Here is a 13825-nt window from a genome sequence, read left to right as displayed (position 1 = left end):
CTGCGCTAATGGCAGCAGCATAGGTAGGCAGGGGGAGTGGAGGGGCTGGGGGAGAGAGAGAAGCCTTCTCTGCCCCCTGTGCATGCCATCTGGCCTGCCACAAGGTCTGGGGAATGTTGAACCGGCCCCCTCCAAAAAAAGGTTGCTGACCTTTGCTTTAAGGGAAGGCAAAGGTATTCCTCCTGAGAGGCAACAGTTTTCATTTGTTTTCATTACCCAACTTTTACCACAAGCTATGTAGAGGGTCCCACTTCCTTGTGTTTTTATTTTGCCATGCCAGAATGCCTGCATTTGTTTTGTTCATGGTATCTTATCTCCCCAATCAGTCTTTTAAGGACAACTTATTCCATTCATCTCCATTTTAGCAAGAGGACAGTTATTTGGCAGGGATCTGATCCAGGGATATTTCATCAGATCTTCTGGCATTTTAACATGGTCCAAGAGAATTATTATTTCTGGAGCGCCTAGAAAGACCAGGCACTTCACATAAAACAAAGCTATAATGCTTTTTCTGCTTTCCAACATGCAATGTGCAAGGAAAGAAGAGAAGAAGGAAAAGGCTGTTCTTGGTGGAGAGGTGGTTTTTTTATTATCAGGCATTTAAATATATCGGTAGAGGCTGGAGGGCGGTATCAGGTAGTACAGTGATAGGAGGCAGCAAGTAAGAACAGGTGGAGTCAGGGACTTGGAGGATGCAATCTTGGGTTTATGAAGAGCAGAGGGACCAGGGACACAAAGAATAGAATCCCAGAAGAACCCTGCAAGGTTCTTCTAACCCAGCACCCTGATCTCATGTAGGCCAACGAGATGCCTCTTTTGAGAAGCTCAACAGGCTTTGTTTTCTTTCCTTAGGAGACCGATTGGGGATCGTTGGCAGAAACAACAGCAACAACTATGACCTGAATCGGAACTTCCCTGATCAGTTCTTCCAGATCACTGACCCTCCACAGCCAGAGACATTAGCTGTCATGAGCTGGCTGAAGACCTACCCATTTGTGCTTTCTGCAAACTTGCATGGAGGTAAGAGAATCCTGGTCTCTCATAGGTTTAAGGTAGGGTTATGCTGCTGAGTACCCTGCAGGCAAAGCTTAAGTAAGCAGCTGTGGAGGTAAACTGGATCTCACTGTGCCTGTGGAAGCTCCATTCCTTCTAAATTTTTTTCTCTGACCTCTGGGGTCATTGCAAGAAAATTTAGCAAGTGGCTGGAAGGACCTTGAGGAAACTGTGCTTCAGGGTCTGGAACTGGATCTTGCCAGTGGGCCAGATAGTTATCTCCCCCATCTCCTATGTGGCCACCCACCTGTCAGTCACCTGATGTCACAATGACTCTTCTGCACCATGTGGGTCTTGCAAGAGTATTTTGCAAAAGCTCTCCACAAGCCCTTATCGGGAAGCCCTTTCAAAACGCTATTTTGCATTGGGGGTTGCAGACACTGCTAGTAGTGCCTGCAAACTGGCTGAGCCAGGTTTTTAACTTGCCCCACCCACACCTGATGTCACCTGTGATGTTGGGTGTAGAGCAGGTGGGCATGACATGACCAAAATGGTGGACCTAATGAGGCTTGTGGGCCAGAAGCTCACCACCTCTGTTGTATAGTGATGGGACTCATTATAAAACATGCTCTCTGCAGCTTTTTGAAAAGAGATTTTTAACCCAGTTGGTAACTGTACTGGATTTGAAATGGGTTTTTTATACATGCCATTATTTTATATATGTATTTATTGTATTGTGAAATTGCTTTGAGATGCTTCTGAGAAAGCAATTCATAAATAAATGACAATAGCTTGGTTTTTTTTTAACTTACACCCTTTATCCCAAGACCTTTTGGGTGTCTGTAAATAGAGACACTCTAGAAGGCTCAGCCCATCCTTGTTAGCCTTCCCCCACCCAATTTTACTGTATTGCTAGTAGTTCCCTAGGCTACTTGGCTGCTATTGCTGTGAGCCAAGATTGATATCTTTTTTTTTAAAAAAAAGTTCCTTTTTGTCTGATGGCATTTAGCCGGGAAGTCTGTCCTTGCTCAACTTTTAAGTCACAACCTGTAGTAAAGTGCCATCTGCATTCAGTGTCAAAGCTTCTCAGTAGCTGTTTCATTTCCTTGTCTTTTGCCATACTAAGTGACAAGTGAATGTGACTTGCTGTCTCTTAGACCAAGTGAATTCCAGTAAGTGGCCTCAGTGTTGCTACACAATCTTCATTGTTGCCTGTGTTTACTGAGCTTTGTCCTGTAGGGACATAGCAGGCTTGCTTGCTGATGGATGGATTGATTGGTTATTTAATTTCTATATCACTTAATATACTAAAAATCTAAGTGGTGTACAAAAAACTGAAGCAACAACAGACAACTTAAACCAAATATTACAAAAATACACTGTTACATATAAAAAATGTAATATTTGTTCCTTAGCACGTTGGCAAAGCAGCCACCTTGTAAAAAAAAACCCTGTTAGGTCCATATTTTCCATATTTCCTTTATTTTCTTTCAGGCTCTTTAGTGGTTAACTACCCCTATGATGATGACCAACAAGGAGTTGCGACATATAGTAGATCCCCTGATGATGCCGTCTTTCAGCAAATTGCACTTTCCTATGCCAAGGTAAAATTTCTCCCAGTGTGTCCTTTTGAGATCCTGAAATCAGATTCTCAGAGCTTTCAGTTCTTAACATGGAAAGCTGTTTCACACTTCCTTCCTTCTGTAAACAGAGATGTTTTAGGTTGTATGTACAAGATCATGGCAGGAAGGTTAGCTCCGTGAAAGACATAGAGTAATTCTGTGACGTGAGCAAAATAAGATGTCTGTTTTAGATGGTGGATAATGGCACCGTCTGTGGACTGAGCTACATCTCATATCATCGGCTTGTCCATTTGGGGGAAGTAAATACTTTCCCTGATGGCTTTGGCCATAGCTCTTGCCAGATTTCTGTTCTCCTTCTCTCTGTCTTTTTCTTTCTCTCTTTCGTACACACACACTCTTGCAGCAGCAAGTGTCTTGTGGATTGAGGATTTAGAACCACTGGTCTGCAGTGGTTTGTGTCCAATTAAGACTGGGGTGTCTTTGATTTAAATGTGCACACAGCTATGATACTTACTGGGGGCACATTCAGCTTAACCTACCTTGCAAGGTGTTTGTAGAAAAAGTGGTGAGATTGTTTAAACATTGTATGTTGCCTTGGCTTCTTGAACAAAAACTAAAGTTATTACATTAATTGCTTAATCTACTCAAGTACACAAGTTTGTGAACAGAAGTTGAAAAATTGTATAAATAAATAGTTTGGACTTGGATTTTGGGAGGCCTGAATTCAAGGGCTTATGTTTACGTACAGTGACACTCATAATCGGGTGCATATTAATTGGTGCCATTATGTTTGAACTGTCCATGTCTTCAAATGCAGCACAATAACTGGGAAATAAAAGCACTTGGTTGTAGCCAGTTAGGTCTACTCTAGTAGGAGTTGGCTGGAAACAGCCCATTTACTCTGGCACCGTCAGGAAATCCAATTTTCACAGGCGGTCATCCTTTGTTCTTCCAGGAGAATGCACGGATGTTTGAGGGTCACCCCTGTGCGGACATGTATCCTGGCGAGTACTTCCCTCATGGCATCACCAATGGAGCTCAGTGGTATAATGTTCCAGGTAAAACCAAGGCACCGTTCATTCAGGAGTCTGCCAAACCAATCCTGTCTGCCATAGCTTGTGGCATCCCAATCCATTCTAGGTGGTTTTGCATTCTAGAGGTGAAGAAAACCTTCTTTCTGACAAACAAGATTGAAATACAACAAGAATTATATTTAAATTCTTTTAGTGTAAGGAAATTGTACAATGGGCTGCATCCTCTTCAAATCTCCCCACCCCCCAAAAAAGTTTAAAACAAGCTAACTTGCCAAATCTGCCTTACACCTGGGCACAAGTGCTGCAGAAAGAATAACTTGTATTCTTGCCCAGGTGTAAGACAGTTTTTCCCATCTCCCTTGTGATTTTGCTTTACTTTTGCATCTTTTATATGAAGAGTCAAAAGCACACTCTTCATTAAAGAACAATCCTGCTTGCCTTTGTGCAGGCCTCATGTAAAGCCTGGGCTGTCCTTTGTACTAACGCATACCTGCTCAAAAGCAACATTCCTTATTTGTTTCACAGGCTCAGGGCATCATTCTGGAGTTAGAATTCTAGCTCTCAATTCATTACGTGACAGATTTATTTGTGTGTATCATGCTACAAAGGTCCTTGCTAAGCAGAGGCATTTGATAGGGCTCTTCTGATAAATCATTGTTCTTCAGGTGGCATGCAGGACTGGAATTACTTAAACACCAATTGCTTTGAAGTAACCATTGAGTTGGGCTGCATCAAATATCCTCAGGCAGAGGAGCTGCCAAAATACTGGAAGCAGAACCACAGGTCTCTGCTGCAATTCATCAAGCAGGTGAGCTGGTGTGTTGTCTTCACAACTGTTTGCTTTTTGCTGCCTCAATCTCTTGTGCCATGAATTGTTGGAACCGGCATGACAGCATCTTTGTGTACTGTCACAATGAGAAGGCAAACTCTTTACAGAGTGCCCTGTTAAACAGTTCATTCAAGTATCAAATTTGGATAAATGAGTAATTGTAGAATGACATTCTGTGGCTTTTCTAGGAGATTCTTCTAAGACTGAGCACAAGCCCCTTCCAGTAAAGGGTGTGTGGCCAGGGTTGAGCCTTTCTCCATTAAAAAATCAAGACACTCATTTTCCAGTTAGTGTGTGCATATATGTTTTATAGTAGGCACTAAGCCTTAGGAATGGGCAGCCTTTGAGGATGCCTGCATGAAAAAGGTTTCCCCTTGAATTTCTTGTATTCTGAACTTCCAGAATAGGGCACCTTCTAAACCCAAGGGTGGGGAACCTTTTCTCCTGTTGCATCTGTGTGTGTATGTGTGAATGCCTTCCAGTAGTGAGAAGAGCCAGAGGTTGGGGGTGGGTACTCCATTCTCTTTTTGCCCAGGATTCATATTCATTCTCTCTCTCTCTCTCTCTCTCCCTCCCTCTCTCTCTCCCTCTCCCTGCCCAGGTCCACCAAGGCGTCAAAGGGTTTGTGTTGGATGCCACAGATGGACGGGGCATCTTAAATGCAACCATCAGTGTTGCGGACATTGATCACCCTGTCTCTACCTATAAGACTGGAGACTATTGGCGCCTGTTGACCCAGGGAACATACAAAATTACAGCATCTGCACGAGGGTGAGTCTTTCAACTTTGTATTTGACATCTTTTCCTCTTTCGCCTAAAGCAGAATGCTGCAGCCTGATTGCTGACAGGAGTAAGGCATTATCAGCATATAACACCTGTGCTCAGAGATCTGCGCTGGTTGTCGATTTGCTACCAGGGCAAATTCAAGGTGCTACTATTAGGAGTTGGTCCATGAAAACATGTTGTGTTGGAAGAAAGTGACTTGGGTTGTAAAAGGAAAGATTTGCTTTTAACATGGAATTGGGTGATTTCTCCCAAATAGACTGTGAGCCTGTAGGATAAAATGTTCTCTATATGGCATGGTGTTGGAACTCACCCTGAGGCCGTATGGTATGAAAATAGAAATAAATACTCTGGGATCAATAACTGCTATTGTTGTTGCTTAAGCTGCTGGGCCAGTGGCTCTTTTCAGCGAACACTATTTAATATTGCTACTCCTTTTATGAGCTTGTTTGACAGTCACTGAGTTAGAGCCTGTAGCACCATCTGTTGGCCAAGAAGCAAAGCATATGTTCAATTCCTGGCCATGCCCTAAAAACCCTGTTTTAAGAAACCAGGAGATGCCCATTTTGTATGCTGGAGCCCAGAGCTCCTTTGTAGCCGCTTTGTTCTTCTTCTTACCTGAACCACTGAACAAACCCAGATTCATCACTTAACCCCAGAGCTTCCCGTTGTGGGTGAACCCAGAGACTATTGTTGATAGCTTTCATACAGTCCATGATATGAACCCAGCTTTAAACCATGATGTGCAACTATAGCATTCTGTCCACTGAATCTGTGGTTGGAATCAACAGCATGGCATGTGCCTGTTTCTTCTTGCACAGACATTCCTTCAAGATTCCTAACATATATTTAATTGTTATGCTGAAGTTTAATAATATTTATTACTTTTCTCAGTAATCATTATAAAATAACAACAGCCTACATCCTATTGCCACAAGCAGTCAGAATGTTCAGTTTTATTGTACGCAATTTTCAAATTCTCCCCCTACCTCCTTTTTTTGTTTTTTTGAAAGGTATAATTCAGAAACTAAGACAGTGAAAGTTGGAGGTAAAGGTGCAGTGCAGGTCAACTTTACTTTGACTCGAAAAGACTCCAAGGTAGAGGAGGGGACAGTACCAGATATAAATATGGTTGGCCTCAACGGCACAGTCACCAAAGAGTTTGAGACCCTGATTAAAGACCTCTCAGCAGAGAATGGCTTGGAGCGCCTCCTGCTGTCGTCATCGGCAGATGTCCAGCCTCATCGCTACCGTTCCTACAATGAACTCTCTGAGTCTCTTAGAGGCCTCAACTTGAACTATCGGAAGATCACAAATCTCTCTAGGTAGGTGGAACTCCTGGGCTATGGGGAATTCTGTTTGTTCTGGAGAAGTCACAGCTTTGCTGTAATAATGAGTCCTCTATGTAATCCTGAACAAGCATTTGACAAGCTTACTCTGAATAGGGAGTGACCCTGTGTACATTTCTGGCTAAACAAAAAACAAATTTGAACACTGTATCCAGACAACCCACATTCTGTCCTGAGAAATCCGAAACTGTGTATTCTGCAAACAGAGCAAAGTTTGTTAATTTTCTCTGAATTCTTTATTCTTTATTCTGCTTTTGTGAAACATAGAGGGGGCAACAATCTATGCAGGGATCTTAGGCTCCTGAAAAATCCTGTTTTTGCACACATCAAACACACACAAGGCTCAAGCTGTTCTTTCCATTAAAAAGCTAACCAGCTGTACTTCTATTTGTTTGTTTGTTTGTCAGCTTGGGCCAAAGTGTTGAGTTTCGTCATATCTGGTCCCTGGAAATCTCCAACAAACCCAAAGAATCTGAGCCAGAGGAGCCAAAGATCCGTTTTGTGGCTGGCATCCATGGCAATGCCCCTGTTGGCACAGAGCTGCTCTTGGCCTTGGCAGAGTTCCTCTGCATGAACTACAAAAAGAACCTGGCCATTACCAAGGTAGGCTGTTGCATGTCTATCAGCTTCAGGATGTCCCTTTCGGGCACTCTGTGGACTATTAGAGGGGGATGTGGCTTAACAGAGGATATGTCTGAGAAGAACTCTCAGGTTGGGTGAGGGAACCTATGGCTCTTTAGGTCTTGCTGAACAGTGGTGATGGGAGCTGCAGTTCAGCAACATCCAGAGGGCCCAAGGATCCCCACCCCTGCCTCAGGAGATCCAAAGTGATGCTGAGTGCAAAGGCTGATTCGTCAGCCTCTACTTCTCAGGTGGGAAAGACAAGGCTTTTACGTGGTATATTGGAGCTAAGAGTACAACACCACGAGACTTCAATAAATCTGACTAATAATAATAATAATAATAATAATAATAATAATAATAATAATAATTTATTTATACTCCCGCCCACTCTGGGCGGCTTCCAACAAAATATTAAAATACAGTACAGTGGTGCCCCGCAAGACGAATGCCTTGCAAGACGGAAAACTCGCTAGACGAAAGAGTTTTCCATTTTGGAGGTGCTTCGCAAAACGAATTTCCTATGGGGTTGCTTTGCAAGACGACAATGTCTTGTGAGTTCCTGCTGGTTTTTTCCCCTCCCCCCCTTTTTCTAAGCCGCTAAGCCGCTTATCAGCTGATCCGATCAGCAGATAAGCCGCTAAAAGCCACTAATCCGCTAATCCGTCAATGGGCTTGCTTCGCAAGACGAAAAAACCGCTAGACGAAGAGAATCACAGAACGGATTCTTTTCGTCTTGCGAGGCACCACTGTAATTCATCAAACATTAAAAGCGTCCCTAAACAGGGCTGCCTTCAGACCAAGGGATAGCCGTGAGAGCATTCGAAGTGGCCCCAGTGCCATTCAAGCAGTGACAGGTACCTATGGGAGGGGCAAACACTGCTTTCATTTCACTTTTGGAAATTCCTCAACTTCTCTTCAGTTCTTCTCCCAGACTGTCAAACTGCTGACAGTTGTGGGATGTGGAATAATGGTGGAGGGCCTCCTGCACTTCCCGCTTCTCCAGTAGAGGCAGTTCTGTGCAAAACAGCCTTGGCTGCTCCTTCCCACCCTAGTCCTGCCACTTATCCAAGGAAAAACCAACTTCCCTCCTTCTTCACACCCACCCCCTTTAGATGGATAGGGTCGGCTGATGCGTGATGATTCTCCCTTACTGTTTCTGTGTGTTTTTTTAGCTGATTGACAATACAAGAATTGTCATCGTGCCATCCCTGAATCCAGATGGGCGAGAGATTGCTCAGGAGAGAGACTGCACTTCCAAGACTGGCCTGACCAACATTCATGGCAAAGATCTGGACACTGATTTCACAAGTAAAGCACACACACCCTTCCTGTGCCAAATCCTTTAATCCTAACCTGGGGAGGGGTGTCTAATGGGTTAAAGAGAGCCCTGTTGTGGCGCTGTACTAATTGCCTTTATCTACGCACTTTGATGGCTTGCCATTGAATAGAAATGTGAGTGAATGGTCAGGTGCTTCACTGCTGTGGCAGCAGCCTTGGCAAAGCTTGTGTACTGTCTGGAGTCACCTGTTCCTCACCAGGTTGCTACTGAGTTGTTTGCTTGCCTCAAGTCTTGAGAACCTCTGTGTCTTACTTCATTAGGCAATTCCTCTGGGGCAAGAGAACCAGAAACCAAGGCCATCATGGACAACCTGATTCTGAAGCAAGACTTCAGCCTCTCTGTTGCTTTGGATGGAGGATCTCTGCTTGTCACTTACCCCTATGACAAGCCTGTGCAGACAGGTAATGGTTGTGCCATCCTCTGAGTACTTTGGAAACAACTTGTGGGATTATCTTAAATCTTTTAAAGAGCACTCCATTCTCTGCTGCTTCTTGAGAGAGTAAACTAGACATGGAGAACCGGGACCGGGCATGGGGAACCTTTGACCATTCAGAAGTTGCTGAACTACAGCTCCCGTCATCCCTGGCCATTGAGCATTCTTGGCTTCTCATCGGCTCTTATAATGAGACCATGACATTTGCTGTCTACCTCGAGCACCACAGGCTGAATCACACACTTGTTGACTCTCTAACTTCCCTTTTCTTTTTATAGTGGAGAACAAAGAGACTCTGAGATATTTGGCATCTGTGTATGCAAACAACCATCCCACAATGCATCTGGGCCAGCCTAGCTGTCCAAACAAGTCAGGTATGTGCCCAGGGTGCTCTGGACCTTTTGGGGCAGGCTTGTTTCTTACAAAGAGCTTCTGATTTTATGTTTCTCTCTTGCAGATGAGAATATTCCTGGAGGAGTGTTGCTTGGGGCTGAATGGAACAGTCACCTGGGAAGCATGAAGGTATTTCACAGTTGTACTACACTTTGGGGATCTAGTTTCTCTTAGCCAAATTCAATCAAAGTTGCCAGTGGTGGTGCTTTGGTCCAGTCCTGTCTCTCTTTCCCGCCACAAACCCTCTTTTTGCATTTGTTTTTCTCAGGATTTCAGTCTTTCCTACGGACACTGCCCAGAGATTACAGTATACACTGGCTGCTGTTACTTTCCCAGTGCGGGCCAGCTTCCTACTCTCTGGGCGGAGAATAAGAAATCTCTTCTCAGCATGCTGGTGGAGGTGAGTTTGGACTTGAACGCATTCAAGCTTTTGTTTGCAGTTGCTCAGAATGGGCTGGACACCACGTTAGATTTAAGGATGGAATTTCTTGTAGCTGTTTACTGTTGGATATTCATTGTACATGGAACTGATATTAAAAAATGTATACACATAAATCATTAAACAGCACAGAGCACTCATTAAAACGACTGTCTACTCAAGCAAATATTAAACAACTGTCAGCGTTAAAGACTTCAGGAAAAGCCTGAAAATCCAGAGTGAGGCTGCCAGCAGAATCTGCTAGAATTGTGTTCCCAAGCATGGGACCAGTGGCACCCAGTACTGACTTCCAACTGAGGCCAGGCAGACCTCTATGATACGGAGGACAACTAACAGCTCTCCTCTGGGTGATATAGTGAGGACCCAGTAAAGGTGTAATGAGTGAGCTGGGATTTTGGACAAGGTTTATGCTGGTTTTAAATCCTCCTTGGCTCTGAGGTTTGTTGGGTCATCCTGGGCCCACTGCCTGCCACTCTGCCTGATAATGCGTTGCGTTCCCAGTCATAAGCCTTGAGGGTAAGGCAATGAAGAAATGTAACATCAGGAACATACATCTTGCTTAATTTTTGTGTGTATTTTGTTCTGTGGAGGTTTCCTTACTTCAGGGATGGGGAATCCTTTTCAATTCAAGGGCCACATTCCCCTCATCTTATGGGAGCCACATGCCAGAGTCAAAAATGGATGAAGAAGCAGATGCAGCTCTTTCTTTTGTACAATTGGCTATACATTCCAGCCTTGTAAAGGTTTCTACAATCCACCCACCTGTGGCTATCTCTCAGTCCAGGCAAGCAAGAGGGCAGCTAGGCAAAAGCATTTGCGGAGAGCAGGGAGCAGGACCAGGGAGAGGGAGAGGGGTATGGCCTGCACAGTCCACATAGAGAGGCCTGGAGAGCCACATCCAACCTGCAGACCAGAGGTTTCCCCACCTTCGTCTTATCCCATAGAGAAGAGATTTGTATCCTTACAGAAAATGACTTATTGATGTACACCTTCTCAGATTCCTTCCTTTCCTTCCAGGTTCATAAAGGAGTCTACGGGTTTGTCCGAGACAGGCATGGACAGCCAGTGTCGAAAGCTCAAATTGTGCTCAACGAAGGGGTAAAAGTCTACACTAAGGAAGGTGGTTATTTCCATGTACTGCTGGCTCCTGGCTACCATAAGATCCATGCCATAGCGGAAGGCTATCAGCAGCAGCATGTCAAGGTATGGGAAAAGCACACCACAGCCTTGTTTCATGAGCCTGGTGGAAGATGTGATTGAGGCAGCTTTGGCTTGAGTTGGGAAGAAATGCAGCATGAGACCTGAAGCATTTCTTTGGAAGGCGACCACACAGGAACCTTCTGCGAATTGGGAGCCAGAGCTGTGTGACAGAAGGCAGATGAGAAGTCCTGGCTGTAAAGAGGAACTGAGAACAGTGGGGGTTTGGAAAGGGGGACACTGTGTACTTTCAGAAGGTCAAAAGGGATTTAAGAATTTGGTGTCCTATTGTGCAGAAACTCTTTGTGCCCAGGAACTCTTTGAGAGGAGTCATCTCTCTTGTTGTGGGCAAGGAGATCATGAGGAAAGGGGGTCTGCCACTGCAAGAGAAACATGAACTTACCTTCACATTGAAGGCAAGAATGTTACATGTGAACCTCAGAGGTTCCCACTCCACCCGAAAGGTATCCCACCACATTCCAAGCACCTGGGAATTTGGCTTTCTAACCTATTTGAGTTTGACAACATTTGTGTGTTAGTGACTGGGACAGAGTCCCTCCCCCCCCCCACACCATTGTGCTTAAAACGTACCCTAAGATTCTGTCCTTGCCCTTCCCACAAAACGAGTTCAGTGCAGACTTTTTCCTTATTCCATAAGAGAGTCCCAAGCCTCTGGCTGCTGGTACATTCGGAGAGGGGCGTGTTGGCTTCTTTTCTCACTTAACCCTGGACTTGTGCTTTCATCCACACAATTGCTGAAATGTGTACTGCTTCTTTCCAGGTCTTGGTTCGCCATGACATGGCTAGCTTTCTCCATGTGCAGTTTGACACGGACAACAAGATCTTTGGCCTTCCAAGGGAGTTGGTGGTTACGGTAGCAGGTGAGAGCCCACATTACTGTTCCCTCTTGTGTGTTGTGGGGGGAAGTGTCTGTGTCTGAATGTCTATTTAGGAGGCTAGAAAGTAAGACATTTCACCACTCTGGCTCTTTAAAGACTTGAGCCATTTTCTCCTCCTGTGTCCCCTGCATGCCCCATGGCTCCTGAATCTAGGATGCCTTTGCTTGCTATGAAGAACAGCTTCATATATTAATATGTGGGAGGTATTTTCTTACATAAACATGCAAAATGTAACTTAGGTGCATGATAAACCCATGGAGTTACATGTGTTGTCTTCTGTTAAAGAAGCTTCTGCCCTTGTCCTGATATTGATGTGTGGGTTTTGATTTCTCTCTCACACAACCCCCTTTTTCCAGGGGCTACAATGACAGCTGTGATCCTGACAGCCTGCATCATCTGGTGTGTGTGTTCCATCAAGTCCAACCGGCACAAGGACGGCTTCCACCGCCTACGACAGCACCATGACGACTATGAGGACGAGATCCGCATGATGTCCACGGGCTCCAAGAAGTCCTTGCTGAGCCACGAGTTCCAGGATGAAACAGACACTGAGGAGGAGACACTCTACTCTAGCAAACACTGACCCACCCGGCAGCAGGGAAGTTCCCTGCAGAGACAGATCCTGCAACACTGAGCATTTCCCCCTTCTCAAGCGATGGACCCAGAACGTGTGTCCTCCCAAACCTTTGCTCTTGGCTCATGCCAGTTCCTGGTTTATGCACAAGGAGGGCACCTCACCCCACCCCACCCTCCAGCTGGCTTCTCTTCTAGTCAGGAGTGCAACTGGAAGCTTGGTTGCTTACAAGCCCACTCCAGGGAGGGGAACAACCAAATGGTTTTGTGGCGTTGCTAGCACTTCGGCAATGTTTTCCCTAAGCCCATCTGAGACTTTTCACTCCATGCAATTATCTGTGGGAAATTCACTGTAGCTGCCAAGATGTTTGTCTAAACTACTGCTGCTCCAGCAGCATATGGAAGTCTCTGGAACCTCTTATTCTCTTCTGCCTGGGGCAGGGTCAATGGGTGCAGGGTGTTAGGAAACTGGTCTTTGCTCACTACTTAGAGGAATTAAGCTCTTCCTTCTGTTAAGAATGACTTCAGGTTAGGTTATTTTGGCAGAAGCCTGGTTCATGGTTACCTTTGACTCCTAGCAAGAGAGGAGCGTTGTATCAAGATGCAAGAATTTATGTCTCCAGTAAAGGCGACAGTTCTTTTGAAAAATAAAAAACGTGTTTTGGTTGAGTTCTCTCGCACCGATCCTGCTTCAGAAGTTCTGATGTTCACTATTTGACAATGTAGACTAGCAAGAGTCTAATGCTAGCTAGATTGTGAGCCAGAATTCCTGGCTTGGATGCCAAATGGTCCTTCGCAGCTCATTTTTTTGGATTCAGGCAGCCTTTGTACAAGCAGCCAGACTAGTGGCTTTCGTGATTGTGTATCTGTAGTCCAGAAAAATATTTGCTCCTAGTAAACCTTATTAATATGCAATTGCTTTGAAAACTCACCAGGCTACTCCTAACCACAGAAAAACAAGACCGGGGGGGTGGGCACCTCCTTCTTTTTTGAGCACCAAGTCTGTAACTGCAAATCTGCTCTTCTGCTGAGATTAGATTTTGCTGCTTCTCAAAGTATCTCCAAAAAGGAGAGAGAATGTTAGTGGGCCTGTTCTGGAAGGGAAGGCACTACAGTGGTTATTCCTCATGTTGCATGGTACAAGTCTAGTCTCCCCCCCTCCCCCCCTCAGCCACTTGCTCGGAAATTTCATTTATGGACTTTGCATATAGTGAGAGTAAAAAGCTGTTGCAAAGCTGACACACAATTACCACAAGCTTTGGGGAAGGGCTGCAACTCAGTGGTAGAGCATCCACTTTTCATATAGACAGTTCCAGTTTCAATCTCCAACAGCATCTCCACATAGGGCTGGGGATGT

The 13825-nt window shown here is 44.9% G+C and overlaps 1 protein-coding gene across 1 annotated transcript in view; it reads left to right on the top strand.

Annotated features, from left to right (window-relative positions):
* The window catches only part of CPD (carboxypeptidase D), a gene marked incomplete at its 5' end in the record, with an annotated part of 31889 nt that extends 18752 nt beyond the window's left edge, over positions 1-13137 (top strand). Inside the window, 15 exons of the mRNA XM_081171978.1 lie at positions 853-1020; positions 2488-2597; positions 3532-3634; positions 4276-4418; positions 5041-5210; positions 6236-6547; positions 6979-7174; positions 8368-8503; positions 8795-8935; positions 9246-9341; positions 9425-9489; positions 9629-9760; positions 10817-11002; positions 11778-11877; positions 12252-13137. Of these exons, the coding sequence (XP_081028104.1) occupies positions 853-1020; positions 2488-2597; positions 3532-3634; positions 4276-4418; positions 5041-5210; positions 6236-6547; positions 6979-7174; positions 8368-8503; positions 8795-8935; positions 9246-9341; positions 9425-9489; positions 9629-9760; positions 10817-11002; positions 11778-11877; positions 12252-12478 (2285 nt within the window). The 3' untranslated portion in view covers positions 12479-13137. The remainder of the gene's footprint in view (positions 1-852; positions 1021-2487; positions 2598-3531; positions 3635-4275; positions 4419-5040; positions 5211-6235; positions 6548-6978; positions 7175-8367; positions 8504-8794; positions 8936-9245; positions 9342-9424; positions 9490-9628; positions 9761-10816; positions 11003-11777; positions 11878-12251) is intronic.
* Positions 13138-13825: the final 688 nt, after the last annotated feature.

The sequence above is a fragment of the Podarcis bocagei genome (genome assembly GCF_964188305.1).
Source record: "Podarcis bocagei genome assembly, chromosome: 15".
NCBI lineage: Eukaryota > Metazoa > Chordata > Lepidosauria > Squamata > Lacertidae > Podarcis > Podarcis bocagei.
Note: the sequence above shows the minus strand (reverse complement) of the source record. Positions and strands in the feature narration are given on the sequence as shown.